General features: G+C 38.5%; 1 protein-coding gene across 1 annotated transcript in view; it reads left to right on the top strand.

Annotated features, from left to right (window-relative positions):
* The window catches only part of Potefam1l1 (POTE ankyrin domain family member 1 like 1), a 185901-nt gene that overhangs the window by 151645 nt on the left and 10933 nt on the right, over nucleotides 1-23323 (top strand). The window contains 4 exon segments of the mRNA XM_087654945.1: nucleotides 12461-12510; nucleotides 13168-13285; nucleotides 14163-14371; nucleotides 15129-15351. Of these exon segments, the coding sequence (XP_087511071.1) occupies nucleotides 12461-12510; nucleotides 13168-13285; nucleotides 14163-14371; nucleotides 15129-15351 (600 nt within the window).

The following is a 23323-nucleotide window of genomic DNA, read 5'->3' as shown; positions in this document are numbered from 1 at the left end:
GTTTTCTCCATCCTGGGTTTCTTGTTATTCCAACTGAATTTGCAAATTCCTCTTTCTAACTCTATGAAGAATTGAGTTAGAATTTTGATGGGGATTGCATTGCATCTGTATATTGCTTTTTGGCAATTTTTACTATATTAATCCTGCCAATCCATGAGCATGGGAGATCTTTCCATCTTCTGAGGTCTTCTTCAATTTCTTTCTTCAGTGTCTTGTAGTTCTTATTGTACAGATCTTTTACTTGCTTGGTTAAAGTCACATCGAGGTACTTTATATTATTTGGGTCTATTATGAAGGGTGTCATTTCCCTAATTTCTTTCTCGGTTTGTTTCTCTTTTGTATAGAGGAAGGCAACTGATTTATTTGAGTTAATTTTATACCCAGCCACTTTGCTGAAGTTGTTAATCAGGTTAGGTAGTTCTCTGGTGGAACTTCTGGGGTCACTTAAGTATACTATCATATCATCTGCAAATAGTGGTATTTTAACTTATTCTTTTCCCATTTGTATCCCTTTGACCCCCTTTTGTTGTCTGATGGCTCTGGCTAGGACTTCAAGTACTATATTGAATAAATTAGGAGAGAGTGGGCAGCCTTGTCTAGTCCCTGATTTTAGTGGGATTGCTTCAAGTTTCTCTCCATTTAGTTTCATGTTGGCTACTGGATTCAAAGCTGTATATTGCTTTTATTATGTTTGGGTATGGGATTTGATCTTTCCAAGACTTTTAACATGAAGGGGTATTGAATTTTGTCAAATGCTTTTCAGCGTCTAATAAGATGATCATGTTTTTTTTTTTCCTTTGAGTTTGTTTACATAGTGGATTACATTGATGAATTTCTGTATATCGAACCATCCCTGCATTTCTGGGATGAAACCTATTTGATCATGATGGGTAATCGTTTTGATGTGTTCTTGGATTTTGTTTGTAAGAATTTTATTAAGTATTTTTGCATCAATATGCATAAGGGAAATTGGTCTGAAGCTCTCTTTCTTTGTTGAGTCTTTGTGTGGTTTAGATATAAGCATAATTGTGGCTTCATGGAAGGAATTGGGTAGTACTCCTGTTTCTATTTTGTGGAATAGTTTGGACAGTATTAGTATGCAGTCTTCTATGAAGATCTGATAGAATTCTGCACTAAACCCATCTGGTCCTGGGAATATTTTGGTTTGGAGACTTTTAATAACTGTTTCTATTTCTTTAGGAGTTATGGTACTGTTTAGATGGTTTACCTGATTCTGATTTAGCTTTGGTACCTAGGATCTGCCCAGAAAATTATCCATATCATCGAGATTTTCCAGTTTTGTTGAATATAGACTTTTGTAGTAGGATCTCATGATTTTTGAATTTCCTCAGATTCTGTTTTGTCTCCCTTTTCTTATTTTGTTAATTTGGATACTTTCTCTGTGCCCTGTGGTTGGTCTACCTAAGTGGTAATTTATCCCGTTGATTTTCTGAAAAAGTCAGCACCTCGTTTTGTTGATTCTTTGTACAGTTCTTTTTGTTTCTACTTGGTTGACTTCAGCCCTGAGTTTGATTACTTCCTGCCTTCTACTCCTCTTGGGTTTATTTATTTCTTTTTGTCTAGAGTTTTTAGGTGTGCTCTTCAGATGCTGACATATGCTCTCTCCTCTTTCTTTCTGCAGGCACTCAGAGCTATGAGTTTTCCTCATTGCACTGCTTCCATTGTGTCCCATAAGTTTGAGTATGTTGTACCTTCATTTTCATTAAATTCTAAAAAGTCTTTAATTTCTTTCTCTATTTCTTTCTTGACCAAGTTGTCATTGAGTAGAGTGTTGTTCAACTTTCATGTATATGTGGGCTGTTTGTCGTTATTGTTGTTATTGAAAACCAGCCTTAGTCCATGGTGATCTGATAGAATGCATGGGATTATTTCTATCTTACTGAATCTGTTGAAGCCTGTTTTGTGACCGACTATATAGTTAATTTTGGAGAAGGTACCATGAGGTGCTTAGAAGAAGGTACATCCTGTAATTTTAGGATGGAATGTTCTATAAATATCTGCAAAATCCATTTGGTTCATAACTTCTCTTAGTTTCTCTGTGTATCTGTTTAATTTCTGTTTCCATGATCTGTCCTTTCATGAGAGTGGGGTGTTGAAATCTCCGACTATTATTGTGTGAGGTGCAATGTATGCTTTGAGCTTTAGTAAGGTTTCTTTTATGTATGTAGGTGCCCTTGTATTTGGAGCATAGGTATTTAGGATTGAGAGTTCATCTTGGTTGATTTTTCCTTTGATGAATATGAAGTGTCCTTGCTTATCTTTTTAGTGACTCTTGGTTGAAAGTCAATTTTATTCGAGATTAGATTGGCAATTCCCGCTTTCTTCTTTGGGCCCTTTTACTTGGAAAGCAGTTTTCCAGCCATTTACTATGAGGTAGTTTCTGTGTTTGTCTCTAAAGTATGTTTCCACATGGCAGCAAAATCCTGGGTCCTCTTTACTTATCCAGTCTTTAGTCTATGTCTTTTTATTAGGGTATTGAGTCTGTTGATGTTGAGAGATATTAAGGAATAATGTCGCTTCCTATTATTTTCATTGTTAGAGTTGGAATTATGTTTGTGTGTCATTTATGGTTTCATTGCAAAGAGATTATATTTTTGCTTTCTGTAAGGTGTAGTTTTTCTCCTTGTGTTGGAATTTTCCAACTATTATCCATTGTAGGACTGGATTTGGAGAAACATATTGTGTAAATTTGGTTTTGTCATGGAATATTTTATTTTGTCCATCTACGTTAATAGAGAGTTTTGCTGGATATAGTCTCTTAGGCTGGCATTTGTGTTCTCTTAGGGTCTGTATGACAACTGTCCAGGATCTTCTGGCTTTCATAGTCTCTGGTGAAAAGTATGGTATAATTCTTATAGGTCTACCTTTATATGTCACTTGACCTTTTTCCCTTATTGCTTTTAATATTCTTTCTTTATTTTGTGCATTTGGTATTTTAACTATTATGTGACGGGGGTAATTTCTTTTCTGGTCCAATCTGTATGGGGTTCTCTAGGTTTCTTATACATTTATGGGCATCTCTTTCTTTAGGTTAGAGAAGTTTTCTTCTATAATTTTGTTGAATATATTTACTGGCCTTTTAAGTTGGCATCTTCACTTTCTTTTATACCTATTATCCTTAGGTTTGATCTTCTCATTGTGTCCTGGATTTCCAGGATGTTTTGGGCTAGGAACTTTTTTCGTTTTACGTTATCTTGTCCATTCTGTCAATGTTTTCTGTGGTATCTTCTGCCCCTTAGATTCTCTCTTCTATCTCTTGTACTTTGTTGATGATGCTTGTATTTATGACTCCTTCTCTCTTCCTTAGGTTTTCTATCACCAGGCTTGTCTCCTTTTGTGCTTTCTTTATTGTGTCTATTTCCATTTTTAAATCCTGGATGGTTTGGTTCAATTCATTCACTTGTTTGGTTGTGTTTTCCTCCAATTCTTTTAGAGATTTTTGTGTTTCCTCTCTAAGGGCTTCTACTTTTTTTTCCATGTTTATAACTTGAGTATTTCTTATTTACATTTCAATTGTTATTCCCCTTCCGGGTTTCCAGGCCAACATCCCCCTTACTCTCCCCCTCCCCTTCTCTATGAGTGTTCCCCTCCCCATCCTCCGCCCATTACCGCCTTCCCCGCAACAATCATGTTCACTGGGGGTTCAGTCTTGGCAGGACCAATGGCTTCCCCTTCCACTGATGCTCTTACTAGACTATTCATTGCTACATATGCAGTTGGAGTCCAGGCAGGGTCAGTCCATGTATAGTCTTTGGGTAGTGGCATAGTCCCTGGAAGCTCTGGTTGGTTGGCATTGTTGTTTATATGGGGTCTCAAGCCCCTTCAAGCTCTTTCAGTCCTTTCTAATATTCCTTCAACGAGGGTCCTTTTCTCAGTTCAGTGGTTTAATGATGGCATTCGCCTATGTATGTGCTGTATTCTGGCTTTGTTTCTCAGGAGAGATCTACATCTGGTTCCTGTCGGCCTGCACTTCTTTGCTTCATCCATCTTATCTAGGGCTTCTACTTTTTTACTTGTGTTTTCCTGCATTTCTTTAAGGGAGGTATTTATGTCCCTCTTAAAGTCTTCCATCATAAAATGTGATTTTAAATATAAATCTTGCTTTTCTGGTGTGCTTGGATATCCAGTATTTTCTTTGGTGGGAGAACTGGGCTCTGATGATGCCAAGTAGTCTTGGTCTATTGCTTAGGTTTCTGCACTTGCCTCTAGCCATTGGGTTGTCTCTCATGTTTGCTTGTCTTGCTGTTTCTGAGAATGGCTTGACCCTGCTGTAGGCCTCTGTATCAGCACTCCTATAGAACTGTTTTCTTGTTCTCTTTCAGCCTTATCCGAGAACAGGTGCTCTGATATCTGGTTTGTAGTTTCACCTGGTGACAGTCTTTGAGTTCTAGGTGTGGGCAGGAATTAGAAGTGTCCTGCCTGTGATTGCTCCTAGGTCCTTATACGCATGGGGCACAGTTAGCACTAGGTGATTCCCTCTTGGGTCTGGAATGTGGGCAGAGGGTAGTCTTCTCTGATTTCTTAGGAGTGTATGTTCTTCTGAGCGTCCAGCTCTCTCCCCGACAGGATTTGTGTGCAAGGAGCTGTTTGGCCAGTTCAGTTCAGTCCTGGGTGCAGACCAGAACCACAGATATTGGCTGCTGACTTTTCCTATATTCCTGTGTCCAGAGGCAATGTGAAGCTTCCCCTTGGACCACAGATGTGGGCAGACGTGTGAAGAAGTAGCAGTCTATCCTACAGTCTCAGGATGTTTGCACTTCTGGGTGTTTACCTCTCTTCCCCACAGGATTTGGGATCAATTCTTGATCTTACAGCATGAGCCATTGGGATTCTGTTTAGAAAAGTTCCCCTGTGCCAGTGAGTTCAAAGCTCCTTCCCACTTTTTCTTCTATTAGATTCAGTGTATCTGATTTTATGTTGAAGTACTTGATCCACTTGGACTTGAGTTTTGTGCAAGGTAACAAATGTGGGTCTATGTTCATTATTCTACATATAGACAGCCAGTTAGACCAGCACCATTTATTGAAGATGTTTTCTTTTTCCCAGTGTTTTTTTTGCTTCTTTGTCAAAGATCAAGTGTGTGTAAGTGTGTAGTTTTGTATGTGGAACTTCAACTCCATTGATCAATGCTTCTGTCTCTGTACCAATAGCATTTCACTTTTTATTACTACTGCTCTGTAGAATAACTTGAGATCAGGAATGGTGATTGCCCCAGCTGTTCTTTTAATGTTTCCATTTTTAAATCTGGGATTTTTCTGTTTCCAGATGAATTTGAGAATTGCTTTTTCCATGTCTTTGAAGAATTGTTTTGGGATTTTGATAGGGATTGCATTGAATCTGTAGATTGCCTTTGGTAGAATGGCCATTTTTACTCTGTTAAGTCTGCCAATCCATGAGCACATGAGATCTCTCCATTTTATGAGATCTTTGATTTCCTTCTTGAGAGACTTGAAGTTAATTGCATACATATCTTTCACTTGTTTGGTTAGAGTTACCACAAGTTAATTTATATTATTTGTTTACATAGTTGATTATGTTAATGGATTTTTATATATTGAACCAACCTTGCATGGCTGGGATAAAGCCAACTTGATCGTGTTGAATGCTGGTTTCATTGTGTTCTTGGAATTGGTTTTCAAGAATTTTATTGGGTAATTTACCTCGATATTCATAACGGAAATTGGTCTGACATTCTCTTTTTGGTAGTTTCCTTGTGTGGTTTAAGTATCAGATTAATTTTGGCTTTATAGAAATAATTAAGTAGCACACTTGAGAGTGCTAGAAAAATAAGAAAAATGGAAACAGTCCTCCACTGTTGGTGGGAATGCAAACAGCTGATACAACCAGTCTCTGGAAATCAGTCTGGCAGTTTCTCAGAAAATTGGACATACTATGACCTGTGGACCCAGCTATAACATTCTTGGGCATACACCCAAATTATGCTTCAACATATAACAAAAACACATGCTCCACTACATTTATAGCAGCCTTATTTATAATAGGCAGAACCTGGAAAGAACCAAGATGTCCTTAAACAGAGGAATGGATACAGGAAATATGGTATATTTACAAAATGAGGTACTACTCAACTATTAAAAACAATGACTAAATGAAATTCTTAGGCAAATGGATGGAACTAGAAAATTTCATGTGAGTGAGGTAACCCAGTCAAAAAAGAACACACATGGCATGCACTCAAGACAAGTAGATATTAGCCCCAAAGCTTGGAATACACAAGAAACAATTCGCAGACCATATGAAGCTCAAGAAGAAGGAAGACCTGAATGTGTATGCTTTAATCCTTCTTAGAAAGAACAACAAAATACGGGAGGAAAAGCAGGAACAAAGATTGGAGTAGAGACTGAAGGCAAGGTCATCCAGAGCATACCCCACATGGGAATCCATCACATATACAGCCACCAAACCCAGTCACTCTTGCTGATGCCAAGAAGTTCTTGCTGACAGGGACCTGATAATGATGTCTTCTGAGAGGCTTTGCCAGACCCTTACTGATACAGATGAGTATGCTTGCAGCTAACCACCAGACTGATCATGGGGACTCCAATGTAGTAGCTAGAAAAAGGACTGAAGCAGCTGAGGTCATTTGCAACACCATAGGAAGAACAACAATATCAAACAACGAGACCCCCCCCAGAGTTCCTGAGGAATAAATCACCAATTTAAGAGTACATATGGGGGTTGGGGATTTAGCTCAGTGGTAGAGCGCTTGCCTAGCAAGCGCAAGGCCCTGGGTTCAGTCCCCAGTTCCGAAAAAAAAAAAAGGAAAGAGTACATATGGAGGAACCCATGGTTCCAACCACTTATGTAGCAGAGGATGGAATTGTCTGGCATCAATAGGAGGAGAGACCCTTGGTCCTGTGAAGGTTCATTTCCTCAGTGTACGGTAGTGGCAGGACAATGAGGTGGTAGTGGGTGGGTAGGAGTGCGAACATCTTCATAGAAGCAGAGGGATGGGTAATGGGGTACTGGGGGAAAGCAAATAACATTTGAAATGTAAATACATAAAATATTCAATAAATACTTCTGCAAAAAATTGTTGAATATTTTTGCATTGTTATTTGTAAGCAAAATATGTCTGTAGTTCTCTTTTTTGGTTGGGTCCTTGTTTCTTTTAGGCATCAGTTACAGTGGCTTCATAGGATGAATTAGGTAGTGTTTCTTTTGTTTCTATTTTATAGAATAGTTTGAGGAATATTAGTATCAGGCCTTCTTTGAAGGTCTAGTAGAATTCTGAACTAAATCGATCTGGCCCTGGACTGTTTTGGGTTGGGAGATCTTTAACGACTTATATTTCCTTATGGGATATGGGCATGTTTAGAAAGTTTACCTGCTTTTGATTTAACTTTAGTATGTGGTATCTGTCTAAAAAAACTATCAATTTCATCTAGATGTTCCAGTTTTGTTGAATATTATGTTTTCTAGTAGGATCTGAATTTCCTCCATTGCTTTTGTTATGTCTCCCTTTTCATTTCTGATTTTGTTAATTTGGATACTGCCTCTGTGCACTTTTGTTAGTTTGACTAGGGGTTTATCTATCTTGTTGATTCTCTCAAAGAACCAGCTTTTAGTTTTGTTGATTCTTTATATTGTTCTCTTTGTTTCTACGTGGTTGATTTTGTTCCTGAATTTGACTCTTTCCTGCCTTTTACTCCTTTTGGGTCAGTCTACTGCCAACCTATATTAGTTTCACTGTGTCCCTGCTTAGTTTCTGTTTTAATAACCTGTCCATTGGTGAGAGGGGTTATTTGAAGTCTCCCATTGTTTCATGGTGGGATTCAATGTGTGTTTTGAACTTTAGTAATGTTCCATTTATGAATGTGTGTTCCCTTGCATGTGAGGCATAGATGTTTAGAATTGAGACATTCTATTGGTGTGTCTTCCCTTTGTAGAATATGAAGTGTTCTTCCTTCTCATGCTTTGTAACTTTTGGTTGAAAGTCTATGTTATTCGATATTAGGATGGCAACTCCAGCTTTTTTCTTGGGACCATTTGCTTGGAAGATCTTTTTCCATTCTTTTACTCTGAGACAGAGTTTGTCTTTATTATTGAGGTGTGTTTCTTGTATTCAGGAAAATGCTGAATCTTGTTTGCATATCCAGTCAGTTAGCTTATGTCTTTTTATAGGTGAGTTGAGTCCATTAATATTGAGAGATATTAGAGACAAATTACTGTTGGTTCCTGTTATATTTGTTTTTGTAAGTGGCTTTATGTGTTTGTGGATCTCTTCTTTTGCCTTCTCTGTGAGATGCTTAATATCTTGTCTTTTCTTTGGTGAAGATAGCTTCCTTGTATTGGAGTTTTCCTTTTAGAATCCCCTATAGGAATGGATTGGTATATTGATACTGTTCGAATTTGTTTTTGTCCTGGAATACTTTTGGTTTCTTGATCTATATTTATTTGAGAATTTTGCTGGGTGTAGTATCCTGAGATGGTTTTTGTGTTCTCTTAGAGTCTGTATCACCTCTGACCAGGCTCTTCTGGCTTTCACAGTATCTGTTGAGAAGTCTGGTATAATTATACTAGGTCTACCTTTGTATGTTACTTGGCCATTTTCTCTTGCAACTTTTAATATTCTTTCTTTGTTCTGTCCAGTTAGTGTTTTGATTATCATGTAATGAAAGAATTTTCTTTTCTGGTTCCATTTGTTTGGTGTTCTATAGGTTTCTTGTACCTTTCCTCTCATCCCTTTCTTTAGGTTGGGGAAGTTTTCTTCTATAATTCTGTTGAAGACATTTTCAGGTCATTTGAGCTGGGAATTTTTCTCCTCTTCTATTCCAATTATTCTTAGATTAGCTCTTTTCATTTTGTCCTGAATTTCCTGGATGCTTTGAGTTAGGGATTTTTTTATGTTTGGAATTTTCTTTGACAGTTGTGTTGATCTCTTCTAAGATAGCTCCTACACCTGAGATTCTCTCTTCTATTTCTTATATTCTGCTGATGATACTTAAATCTGTAATTTTTTTTACCTCTTTCCTAGGTTTCCCATTTTCAGGTTTGCCTTCATTTGTGTTTTCTTTATTGTTTCTACTTCTAGTTTTAGCTCTTGGACTGCTTTATGCAATCCCTTCACCTGTTTGATTATGTTTTATGATTCCTGTATTTTTAAGGGATTTGTTCATTTCCTCTTTAAGGGTTTCTACCTGTTTACCTGTGTTTTCCTGTATTTCTTTGATTGAGTTATTTATATCCTCCTTAAAGGACACTATGATCTTCATGAGATAGGGTTTTAGGTCAGCTTCCTGATTTTCAGGTGTCTTGTTGTATTCAGGGCTTGGTGTGGTAGAAGAACTGGGTACTAATGATGTATATTGAGTTTTGTTACTTATTGTCTTGTACTTGCCTTTTGACATCTGCTTATCCCTATTGTTTGCTTGTCTGGGTGACTCTGTCTGGGCTTTTGTCCCTGGGTTGCTTCAGGTCTTCTTGTAGGTCTACAGCCGTGGCTGCAGCAGACCTCCTGTGAGGTCTTCCACCTGGAGGGTCTTCATAGGGTCAGAGAAGCTGCTGACCTGTTGCCCTGGTTGCAGTAGATCTCCTAGGAGGCCTTCAGACTCTTGGGTCTTCAGAGGAGCAGTAAAACTGATTTCCTGTGTGAAACAGTTCCCCAGGGGGGGCCTATGGACTGTAGTTACTATTTTTGTGTGTGCAGCAGAACTCCAGGGAGGCTTTCAGGCTTTTGTGTCAGTTGTCCTGCCTATCACAGATCCCCTGTACAGTCTTTAGACTCTGGTATTTGTTGTCCAGTTGCCCTGTGTACAGAAGAACTCCTTAGATGCCTTCAAGGTATGGTGTCCTAAGTTCAGTGGATCTCCTGGGATGTTTCTAGCTGTGATGTCAGATACTCTACAGTAGATCTCCTGGGATGCCTCAGGATATGATATCTTTTGGGGGATCAGACTAGCTAGCAATCTGTCCCAGTAAAAGAACTTGGCAGAAGGGGAGTGATATTTGGTGGGCAGGGGATTCTGGGGATGGGTGGGTGATGTGTCCCTGAGACCACTTGGTTCCCAGTGGAATCTGTGGGACTTTAGAAGAATTCTTACCAAATTCTCTGAGTGCAAGAAATCTTCTGGAAGGCCTCAGGATATGGTGTCTTCCAGGGAGTAGATTACCTAGCCATCTGTCCCAACAGAAAAAATTGGACAGAAGGGGTGAAAGGACTGGGCAGAAAAGGCATGCCTTGGATTATAATTCAAAAAAGACTTGCTCTATCAGCAAGGCCCAAAGTAATTCATTTTAAGAAAGAGTCTTGCTATTAATATGCTTTTTCTGTTATTATTAATCATATATAACAATAACTAGGTATTAGCCTACCCCTTTTGAGCAGATCTCTGCAGACCTACAAAGATGAACTGTCTTGCAGTGATGGTATATAGAAAAACAGATAACTTCTTAAGTCTTAATGATGATTCTTTAAGAACTCCTAAAATTATATCCGCGATTATTAAACTCTGTTATAGTGGGACTGCTGTTAAGTCCTTTTTTATAGTCAAAACTGCAATGAAAACTATGTCAGTCTCCCATGTCTTACAAGTTAATTTCTCTTACATATTAACCAGACTTTATACTACTCAGAGCACATTCTAAGAGGTTGTAAAAGCACTAACCTAAGGTCACAAAAGGGAAGCAATGATTTATTATAGGTGCTAGGACAGAATATAAAATATTGACTGTGTTTATCTATACAAAACTTCACTAATAACTTAGCTATGGTTTTAAACCTTCATTGAACCCATGGAGCTGTGACAGGTGATGGATGTTTAGCCAGATAATTGCTCATAATTGATATGCATATAAACATTCTCTGCTATAAACTTCTATTTCAATTTATGAATTGATTTTATGTGTGAACTTGTGATGAACTTTTTAACATGTGCTCATGTACTCTGAAAGATGTATAAATACTGAGGACAAAGAAATGAGATTTCTTTCTCCTTATTTCCCCTTTTCCATTCATTCTCTTTCCCCCCTTTTCTTAGATAGCTTTCATAAGAAACAAACATTTTAGAACTTAGTAATAAATACTATAATCACTTTTCAAAGTATCCCTTTTTCTTCCTGCAACTAGACTAGCTTCTTCCACTTCTGACTAGACTAGCAGGCTTAAAATTAGAGCTGCACAGGTCCTGCTGAGGTAGAACAAAGGCCACATTACTTATTCCCACAATGTTAGGCTACAGGGGTCAAATGACTACACCTGCAGCTTTTTACTTTCTGAAAGAGCAAGAAAAGTTTTTAGGACTTTTTAGAAATTATCATCAGCGTTTCAGTATAGCTAGATAGCTGGAATGACTGGAGACCCTCAGACTTCAAAGCCACATCAGAGTCCTACTGTGCGCACCCATCTCTGCCCTCTCCGGGTCTGGAGGCTCCCTGCATTACCTAGTTAACCTTTCCAGTGTTGCAGAGCGATAAATGATATCATTTATATTTTACTGATTGAAAAATTAGATATGGTGATGTTAACCTGTTTCAGGACAAACATCATGTAGTACTAGGCTGTGACTAATACCCACAGGTTGACATTTGGGCATCTGTGCTGAAACTGCCCCAACCTGTTGCTCACGCTCTTCAGTAAAATGTCTAATTATAACTAAAGATCCCCTGCCAGGGGCTAGGAAGACAGCACACTAGGCAAAGTGTTTGCAAAGCAAGTGGAAAGACAAAAGATTTATGTTCGTTCCCCTGAACCTTTCTAAAAATAGGCATGATTGTGTATGCTTCTAGTAACAGCTCTTGGGAGACAGATATGGATGACTCCTTAGGGTTCACCTCACGCCCTATCCTATTTGTTCAGTTCCATACTTAGCATAAAGACACAAAACAAGCCAAGTTAACAGTACCTAAAGAACACTTCAGGCTGTCTTCAGCTACAACTGTCCCCTTACACACACACACACACACACACACACACACACACACACACACACACACGATGCATGCATGCACACAAACACACACATGCAAAATACACACAGAAGCACACAAATACAATGTTATTTCAACGTGTACTATTGATAGCATTGCTTTTATCATATATATGTATATATGAGAGAGATAGAGAGAAAGCTTTTATATTAAAACCACTCTGTGACCTTTGTAAAGCAAATATAACAAGGATCGTAAGGGCCTTCCTCCCTTTTTGTCAGCTTCAATATTTGATAAAGCAAAAATGGAAATAGAAACATGATGCATCTCAGCCCTATAGCAGCATCAGTTCATTTTTTATGAAGGATGGTGGAATATGATGTCCTGCTTTGTGGACTGTGAGAATCCTGTTGCAACAACTAAATTAAACCTGCAGCCATAAAAAGCAGCCATAAAGGTTCTGGTTTTCTTATAAAAGATTCAGTGCATAAATAGAGGATAGATCAATTTGTTTCAAAACATTACTAAGACTATTTTATCTTTCATTTAGCTAAAAAAAGAAAAAGAACATGCACAGAAGATGGAAGATCACCTACAAATGTAATCTTTAAAGCAGCATCCTTATGTAGCAAATAAGTACCATGAGGATTATTCAAGTTACGACAAATGTGAAAACACTGTAAAAATTGTTGTATGTTTCCTGAAATCCAGTTTGGGAAGTAACTCACAAGTATATCATGGGTTTGCATGCATGCAGACATTATTGTCCAAACAATATCAAAAGGAGAAAGAAAAAATACATGATTATTCAGGGACCTGCATCTTGCTCATTCTTTTTAAGGTCCCCAAATGGCAGAATTTATGTATCAGTCATATTTAACTATTTCATTTATACAGTCATGTGTATACGAAAAAATATATATACATGTGTTTGGCTTGTTTGTGTGAGAGAAAGTTAGAGGTAGGAAAGAAGGCTGTGAAAGCGAATACAAAGTCCTAATGGAAAGTAAGAAGAGATTAGTTTGAATAGATGATACAAGAAAACACCTGCACGGAAGAAAAGAAAGAATGCAGGGAGAAGGGAAGGGTCAGGAGACGGTCGTTGAATGGCATAATTAGAACACAGCATAAAATATACCTCTGAGAAAATTCCATAGTGAAACATAGCACATGATAACTACAATGTAAAATGTATCAATAATGTGACAATAAAAACACAGTATGTGTAAAAATTTATTTTTAAAATACACCTTTTAGATTGGAACTAGAAAATACCTCGTTAATAGCGACAGTAAAGAAACAAAAAGAGGAAATTGAACAACTGCAAAGATGTGTGCAAAATCCGCTCAAAAACCTGGCACAGAGTACCAATTCTGTAAGTCAGTTTCACGTTAATACCCTTTTCTGTCAAGGAAATGTTTGAGTACTTTAGGAAATTATGAAATGTCCCATTGGAAAAGGATTTTTATTGTTTAATAATTTTGTGCATGCACACAACATGCATTAATCAAGTCTGTCTCCTAATTCCTTTTTACTTTTGCCACTATTCTCTATTGGTTATACACTTCAATTTAGAATTATTTTTCCTTTAATTTTGACTAAAGTCTTATTCTATATAACTTGAAACACAGGTCCTGATGCTTTTGGTATTGCAGACTGCCCACTTTCCTGGAAGCTTATTATTTCCTTTGTCTATAGGGAAACATGTACAACCATGCTTCTGACAATAAATCTACCCCATAGGCACAACTAGCTGAGGCTCAGCGTTGGGTCAATGAGCTAACAAACCTGCTCTTAATGCAGAGGACACTTTTGCAATTACTGATGGCTGGGCACAACCCCAACCCCACCACCTGCTCAGCTGTAAAGATGTGCATGGATGTGAGACGACCTATGGAGAAATCAGACTCACTGAGCAACTCCCAATTTCTCTTTGAATTAAGTAATTCTATGGGGAGAAATGGATAGGAATGATAACGTAGCTAGGGTGTAGAGTGTATTTCTAGCAAAATGGCAAGGCGAGGGTTCAGCACTACTTCAATGATTAATCAGGTTTTACAGTGCATATTTAATGCTGTTTACATGGGTGGTAAATATATTAAGCAATGGCATATTTTTCACATATTCAAAAATTGCATTGAGAATCATTCCCTCAACACTAAAGGAATCAAATGTCAAAAGGAAACATATCAAATATATGACAATTATTTGAAATCAAATGCTCTCTAAATATAAATGTCACTTTTCTGTAGACAGAGACAGCGGCTCAGGAAAATCAGAACATGTGGAATGACCACACTACAGTAATAACTGAGATGGAAAACATAATCAAAAGTCTGAAGTCTGAAGTATCCAGTGTTAAAATTTCCAAAGAATTCAGCAAAAGAGAACTGGAAAAATATAAGCGATTCTATCTAGCAGAACTAAGAAATAAAAACTTCTTATTGCATGAGCTAAACAGGTGAGCAGAAGCAATATTCATTTGAATATGAATATGTTTACCATGTAACATACGTTTATTTTAAATTCAAGTATTTCTAATCTAACCTCAATAATTATGACTCCTCTCAGCACTACTTTACCAGTTAAGTAGTCATACATTACTGCTGTCTCTTACACGGTTTGCTTTCTTTTGGTACCAAATCTTCCCCCAAAATATAACTATTCTCTCTCTCTCTCTCTCTCTCTCTCTCTCTCTCTCTCTCTCTCTCTCTCTCTCTCTCTCTCTCGTGTGTGTGTGTGTGTGTGTATATATATATATATATAGTGAGGTGTGATTTAATTAGTGGATGTCTTTCTCAGTTACTCTTCCTACATATTGAACATGATCTCTCCAAATGAGAACTAACTTTTTTGGCTAATCTGCTGATATGGTTGCTTTAGGAACGCTTTATGTCTGCTTCACAATCACAGAGATTTATAGTGGACTACACATCTACCTGGTACTTTCATGGGTTTGAGGATCTGTACTCTGGTCCCATGCTGCCATGACTAATGATGCAAGCAGTTTACCTGAAGAGCCATCTTCCTAAACCTACAGTACATGTCTTCTTTAAAATGATTTCAAACATATATTGAGAGAAGTAGGTATAGTGTGGCATAATTTTCAGTGTTAGGATTATCTTCAAACACTAATTATTGTGGCAAAATTTTTATTGAGCATTATGTTGGATTTTTTCATGATTACTACTCAATATATGCCTCTTTGTTCTCAACAGGACTAATGAGAGTCGAGAACAGTCCCATACAGAACTTCACATGAAATTTCAACAAAACATTTCTGCATCAAACACCCTGAATACAAGGCTTGTTCATGAGTGCTCTTGTGTGGAAAAAACCCACGAACTGGAAAACAAAGATTTCCTCCCAGGGGAAAACTTGGTGTTGCCTTCCTCAAGCACAGAATCAAATCAGGTCTGCATGGCACACTACCCATGGACGGTGCGTTTGAGTAATGTATTTTCTTTTGAGGTTCATATTTGTAATCTAATTCTTATTTTCAAGTTGACATACACTTTATTTATTGACTTATGCATTGAAAGATAATGTCCTAGTAATGTGTATTATTAATTAGAGAAATAAAGTTCACATTTTCATTGAATTTTATTTTTCCTTTTATTAAACAGATGCTTTTCTCATAGAATGTAATTTGAATACAATTTCCTTTCCCTATATTCTTCTCTGTTCCTCCCCAATGGGCGGGGACCTACAGGGGTCTGCATCATGACCTTTGCACAGATATTATACAAAGTTCAGCTTAGTAATTTTTTGGGACTCATGAATGTGTAAATGAGTGGGTCCTGATTCTTGTCCCTTATCTCGAGGATCTTCTATTTTTCTCATGGCTTGGCTTATACAACTTCGACATGCTAGTTTTCATTTTATTTTGTTTTTAATCGCCTAGAAGCCACTGCATTTATAATGAAAGACAGAGAGGGAGTTGGACCTGGATGGGAAATTTTGTAATTTATTTTATTTTATTTTTTTTATTAACTTGAGTATTTCTTATATACATTTCGAGTGTTATTCCCTTTCCCGGTTTCTGGGCAAACATCCGCCTCCCCCCTGCCCTTCCTTATGGGTGTTCCCCTCCCCATCCTCCCCACATTGCCGCCCTCCCCCCAACAATCTAGTTCACTGGGGGTTCAGTCTTAGCAGGACCCAGGGCTTCCCCTACCACTGGTGTTCTTACTAGGATATTCATTGCTACCTATGAGGTCAGAGTCTAGGGTCAGTCCATGTATAGTCTTTAGGTAGTGGCTTAGTCCCTGGAAGCTCTGGTTGCTTGGCATTGTTGTATATATGGGGTCTCGAGCCCCTTCAAGTTCTTCCAGTTCTTTCTCTGATTCCTTCAACAGGGGTCCTATTCTCAGTTCTGTGGTTTGCTGCTAGCGTTCGCCTCTGTGTTTGCTGTATTCTGGCTGTATCTTGGGAGAGATCTACATCCGACTCCTGTCGGCCTGCACTTCTTTGCTTCATCCATCTTATCTAATTGGATGGCTGTATATGTATGGGCCACATGTGGGGCAAGATCTGAATGGGTGTTCCTTCAGTCTCTGTTTTAATCTTTGCCTCTCTATTCCCTGCCAAGGGTATTCTTGTTGCCCTTTTAAAGAAGGAGTGAAGCATTCACATTTTGATCATCCGTCTTGAGTTTCTTTTGTTCTAGGTATCTAGGGTAATTCAAGCATTTGGGCTAATAGCCACTTATCAATGAGTGCATACCATGTGTGTTTTTCTGTGATTGGGTTACCTCACTCAGGATGATATTTTCCAGTTCCGACCATTTGCCTACAAATTTCATAAAGGCATTGTTTTTGATAGCTGAGTAATTTTCCATTGTGTAGATGTACCACATTTTCTGTATCCATTCCTCTGTTGAAGGGCATTTGGGTTCTTTCTACCTTCTGGCTATTATAAATAAGGCTGCGATGAACATAGTGGAGCACGTGTCTTTTTTATATGTTGGGGCATCTTTTGGGTATATGCCCAAGAGAGGTATAGCTGGATGCTCAGGCAGTTCAAAGTCCAATTTTCTGAGGAACCTCCAGACTGATTTCCAGAATGGTTTTACCAGTCTGCAATCCCACCAACAATGGAGGAGTGTTCCTCTTTCTCCACATCCTCGCCAGCATCTGGTGTCACCTGAGTTTTTGATCTTAGCCATTCTCACTGGTGTGAGGTGAAATCTCAGGGTTGTTTTGATTTGCATTTCCCTTATGACTAAAGATGTTGAACATTTCTTTAGGTGTTTCTCAGCCATTCGGCATTCCTCAGCTGTGAATTCTGTTTAGCTCTGAACCCCATTTTTTAATAGGGTTATTTGTCTCCCTGCGGTCTAACTTCTTGAGTTCTTTGTATATTTTGGATATAAGGCCTCTATCTGTTGTAGGATTGGTAAAGATCTTTTCCCAATCTGTTGATTGCCGTTTTGTCCTAACCACAGTGTCCTTTGCCTTACAGAAGCTTTGCAGTTTTATGAGATCCCATTTGTCAATTCTTGATCTTAGAGCATAAGCCATTGGTGTTTTGTTCAGGAAATTTTTTCCAGTGCCCATGTGTTCCAGATGCTTCCCTAGTTTTTCTTCTATTAGTTTGAGTGTGTCTGGTTTGATGTGGAGGTCCTTGATCCACTTGGACTTAAGCTTTGTACAGGGTGATAAGCATGGATCGATCTGCATTCTTCTACATGTTGACCTCCAGTTGAACCAGCACCATTTGCTGAAAATGCTCTTTTTTCCATTGGATGGTTTTAGCTCCTTTGTCAAAAATCAAGTGCCCATAGGTGTGTGGGTTCAATTCTGGGTCTTCAATTCTGTTCCATTGGTCTATCTGTCTGTCTCTGTACCAATACCATACTGTTTTTATCACTATTGCTCTGTAATACTGCTTGAGTTCAGGGATAGTGATTCCCCCTGAAGTCCTTTATTTTTGAGGATAGTTTTCTCCATCCTGGGTTTTTTGTTATTCCAGATGAATTTGCAAATTGTTCTGTCTAACTCTTTGAAGAATTGGATTGGTATTTTGATGGGGATTGCATTGAATCTGTAGATTCCTTTTGGTAAAATGGCCATTTTTACTATATTAATCCTGCCAATCCATGAGCATGGGAGATCTTTCCATCTTCTGAGGACTTCTTCAATTTCTTTCTTCAGAGTCTTAACGTTCTTATTGTACAAATCTTTTACTTGCTTGGTTAAAGTCACACCGAGGTACTTTATATTATTTGGGTCTATTATGAAGGGTGTCATTTCTCTAATTTCTTTCTCAGCTTGTTTCTCTTTTGTGTAGAGGAAGGCTACTGATTTATTTGAGTTAATTTTATACCAAGCCACTTTGCTGAAGTTGTTTATGAGCTTTAGTAGTTCTCTGGTGGAACTTTTGGGATCACTTAAATATACTATCATGTCATCTGCAAATAGTGATATTTTGACTTCTTCTTTTTCCGATCTGTATCCCCTTGACCTCCTTTTGTTGTCTGATTGCTCTGGGTAGAACTTCAAGAACTATATTGAATAAGTAGGGAGAGAGTGGGTAGCCTTGTCTAGTCTCTGATTTTAGTGGGATTGCTTCAAGTTTCTCTCCATTCAGTTTAATGTTACCAACTGGTTTGCTCTATATGGCTTTTACTATGTTTAGGTATGGGCCTTGGATTCCTATTCTTTCCAGGACTTTTATCATGAAGGGGTGTTGAATTTTGTCAAATGCTTTCTCAGCATCTAATGAAATGATCATGTGGTTTTGTTCTTTCAGTTTGTTTATATAATGGGTCACGTTGATGCTTTTCCGTATATTAAACCATCCCTGCATTCTTGGGATGTAGCCTACTTGATCATGGTGTATGATTGTTTTGATGTGCTCTTGGATTCGGTTTGCCAGAATTTTATTGAGTATTTTTGCGTCGATATTCATAATGGAAATTGGTCTGAAGTTCTCTTTCTTTGGTGGGTCTTTGTGTGGTTTAGGTATAAGAGTAATTGTGGCTTCATAGAAGGAATTCGATAGTGCTCCATCTGTTTCAATTTTGTGGAATAGTTTGGATAATTTTGGTACAAGGTCTTCTATGAAGGTCTGATAGAATTCTGCACTAAACCCGTCTGGACCTGGGCTCTTTTTGGTTGGGAGACCTTTAATGACTGCTTCTATTTCCTTAGGAGTTATGGGGTTGTTTAACTGGTTTATCTGTTAATGATTTAACTTCGGTACCTTGTATCTGTCTAGGAAATTGTCCATTTCCTGCAGATTTTCAAGTTTTGTTGAATATAGGCTTTTACAGTAAGATCTGATGATTTTTTGAATTTCTTCTGAATCTGTAGTTATGTCTCCCTTTTCATTTCTGATTTTGTTAATTTGGATACACTCTCTGCGTCCTCTCATTAGTCTGGCTAACGGTTTATCTATCTTGTTGATTTTCTCAAAGAACCAACTTTTGGTTCGGTTGATTTTTTCCTTTTTGTTTCTACTTGATTGATTTCAGCTCTGGGTTTGACTATTTCCTGCCTTCTACTCTTCGTGGGTGTATTTGCTTCTTTTTGTTCTAGAGATTTTAGGTGTGCTGTCAAGCTGCTGACATATGCTCTTTCCTGTTTCTTTCTGCAGGCACTCAGTGCTATGAGTTTTCCTCTTAGCACAACTTTCATTGTGTCCCATAAGTTTGGGTATGTTGTACCTTCATTTTCATTAAATTCTAAGAAGTCTTTAATTTCTTTCTTTATTTCTTCCTTGACCAGGTTATCATTGAGTAGAGCATTGTTCAATTTCCACGTATATGTGGGCATTCTTCCCTTATTGTTATTGAAGACCAGTTTTAGGCCATGGTGGTCCAATAGCACGCATGGGATTATTTCTATCTTTCTGTACCTGTTGAGGCCCGTTTTTTGACCAATTATATGGTCAGTTTTGGAGATAGTACCATGAGGAGCTGAGAAGAAGGTATATCCTTTTGCTTTAGGGTAAGTGTTCTATAAATATCCGTTAAGTCCATTTGGCTCATGACTTCTCTTAGTCTGTCTACGTCTCTGTTTAATTTCTGTTTCCATGATCTGTCCATTGATGAGAGTGGTGTGTTGAAGTCTCCTACTATTATTGTGTGAGATGCAATGTGTGTTTTGAGCTTTAGTAAGATTTCTTTTATGTATATAGGTGCCCTTGTATTTGGGGCATAGATATTTAGGATTGAGAGTTCATGTTGGTGGATTTTTCCTTCGATGAATATGAAGTGTCCTTCCTTATCTTTTTTGATGAATTTTAGTTGAAAATTGATTTTATTTGATATTAGAATGGCTACTCCAGCTTGCTTCTTCTGACCATTTGCTTGGAAAGTTGTTTTCCAGCCTTTCACTCTGAGGTAGTGTCTGTCTTTGTCTCTGAGGTGTGTTTCCTGTAGGCAGCAGAATGCAGGGTCCTCGTTGCGTATCCAGTTTGTTAATCTATGTCTTTTTATTGGGGAGTTGAGGCCATTGATGTTGAGAGATATTAAGGAATAGTGATTATTGCTTCCTGTTATATTCATATTTGGATGTGAGGTTCTGTTTGTGTGCTTTTCTTCTCTTTGTTTTGTTGCCAAGACGATTAGTTTCTTGCTTCTTCTAGGGTATAGCTTGCCTCCTTATGTTGGGCTTTACCATTTATTATCCTTTGTAGTGCTGGATTTGTAGAAAGATATTGTGTACATTTGGTTTTGTCATGGAATATCTTGGTTTCTCCATCTATGTTAATTGAGAGTTTTGGAGGATACATTAACCTGGGCTGGCATTTGTGTTCTCTTAGGGTCTGTATGACATCTGTCCAGGATCTTCTGGCTTTCATAGTTTCTGGCAAAAAGTCTGGTGTAATTCTGATAGGTCTGCCTTTATATGTTACTTGACCTTTTTCCCTTACTGCTTTTAATATTCTTTCTTAATTTTGTGCGTTTGGTGTTTTGACTATTATGTGACGGGAGGTGTTTCTTTTCTGGTCCAATCTATTTGGAGTTCTGTAGGCTTCTTGTATGCCTATGGGTATCCCTTTTTTTAGGTTATGGAAGTTTTCTTCTATGATTATGTTGAAGATATTTACTGGTCCTTTGAGCTGGGAGTCTTCACTCTCTTCTGTACCTATTATCCTTAGGTTTGATCTTCTCATTGAGTCCTGGATTTCCTGTATGTTTTGGACCATTAGCTTTTTCCGCTTTACATTATCTTTGACAGTTGAGTCAATGATTTCTATGGAATCTTCTGCTCCTGAGATTCTCTCTTCCATCTCTTGTATTCTGTTGGTGAAGTTCCTATCTACAGCTCCTTGTCTCTTCTTTTGGTTTTCTATATCCAGGGTTCTTTCCATGTGTTCTTTCTTAATTGCTTCTATTTCCATTTTTAATTCCTTCAACTGTTTGATTGTGTTTTCCTGGAATTCTTTCAGCGATTTTTGTGACTCCTCTCTATGGGCTTCTACTTGCTTATTCATGATTTCCTGGAATTCTTTCAGGGATTTTTGCGATTCCTCTCTGTAGGCTTCTACTTGTTCTCTAAGGGAGTTCTTCACGTCTTTCTTGAAGTCCTCCAGCATCATGATCAAATATGATTTTGAAACTAGATCTTGCTTTTCTGGTGTGTTTGGATATTCCGTGTTTGCTTTGGTGGGAGAATTGGGTTCCGATGACGCCATGTAGTCTTGGTTTCTGTTGCTTGGGTTCCTGTGCTTGCCTCTTGCCATCAGATTATCTCTAGTGTTACTTTGTTCTGCTATTTCTGACAGTGGCTATACTGTCCTATAAGCCTGTGTGTTAGGAGTGCTGTAGACCTGTTTTCCTGTTTTCTTTCAGCCAGTTATGGGGACAGAGTGTTCTGCTTTCGGGCGTGTAGTTTTTCCTATCTACAGGTCTTCAGCTGTTCCTGTGGGCCTGTGTTTGGTGTTCACCAGGCAGGTCACTTGCAGCAGAAAAGTTGGTCTTACTTGTGGTCCCGAGGCTCAAGTTTGCTCGTGGGGTGCTGCCTACGAGCTCTCCGCGGCGGCAGCAACCAGGAAGGTCTGCACCACCGTTTCCGGGAGCCTCAGTGCACCAGGGTTCCAGATGGCATTTGGTGTTTTCCTCTGGCGTCAGAGATGTGTGCAGAGTGCAGTCTCTTCTGGTTTCCCAGGCGTGTCTGCCTCTCTGTAGGTTTAGCTCTCCCTCCCATGGGATTTGGTTGCAGAGAACTGTTTATCTGGTCTGTCCCTTCAGGTTCCGGCGGTAACTCAGGTGCAGGGGTCCTGCCGCTCCTGGGCCCTCCCCCACGGGAACCCAGAGGTCGTATACGGTTCCTCTTGGGCCAGGGATGTGGGCAGGGGTGGACAGTGTTGGTGGTCTCTTCCTCTCTGCAGCCTCAGGAGTGCCCACCTGACCAGGCGGTGAGGTCTCTCTCCTACAGGGTTTGGGAGTAGAGAGCTGCTGCGGGCCGGGATCCGAGGGTTTAGGACTCCCGTTAAACATAGGAAGTGCCCGGTCCTAGAGGAATTTTGCCTCTGTGTGTCCTGAGTTCACCAGGCAGGTCTCTTGCAGCAGAAAAGTTTGTCTTACCTGTGGTCCGGAGGCTCAAGTTTGCTCGTGGGGTGCTGCCTACGAGCTCTCCAGGGCGGCAGCAACCAGGAAGCGGAAATTTTGTAATTTTTAAAGTAACCCTCAAACTTTCATTTTCACAAGATACAAATTACCTTTATTGAGTAAATCTGATCAAGCAGTTACATTTTTAATTTTGTTACATGACATTTTAGCATCTGAAGATGGCTAGAGATGTGTATAGCAAAGCTATTGTGCCATTGTGCCTTTGCTGTATACTAGAGGACTTTTAAGAGTTTCTACCAATTTCCAGGTTTGTTACACTGAATCATAAGTGAGTGACTGACATTTAAATTCCTGTAAATGTTTAAGTCATAAGGGCATCTGAAAGAAACTTACCATGCACTAAACAATCCTCAAAGACAAAAATATAGTAACTTCTGGACATATTTAAAATATCTCATTAACGTAAGAAGAGAGAAAATTCCTTTGTTGTTTAACTTACTTCAATTTAAGTAAGTTATTGCTGCAGTGATTATTACGATTTGAATTACTATAGATAGTAGTACTAGAAAATATTTTAATTTTCAAAATGAAGTTCATTTATACCTTTTTATCATGTCTTCCTTGAATGATTGATGGCTAAGGCCACAATGACACAGATAGTGTCAAACAGCACCTACCATAGGTATCATTTGGGTACTACTGTCTGGAACTGTGTGTGAAAGCATACATTTCCCTATCTCTGGGTACACATAAAAACAACTTTCCCATTAAACTGTGAGACTTAATTCATAGTAAGAAATCATTTCTGTATGATTTGTATTGTGAACAGAGTAAGACTTAAGGATTATTGACATAGAATGAATTATTTATTTATAGATTTATCATATTTGA

The sequence above is a fragment of the Rattus norvegicus genome, chromosome 3 (genome assembly GCF_021556685.1).
Source record: "Rattus norvegicus strain SHRSP/BbbUtx chromosome 3, alternate assembly SHRSP_T2T, whole genome shotgun sequence".
NCBI classification, from domain to species: Eukaryota; Metazoa; Chordata; class Mammalia; order Rodentia; family Muridae; genus Rattus; species Rattus norvegicus.
Note: the sequence above shows the minus strand (reverse complement) of the source record. Positions and strands in the feature narration are given on the sequence as shown.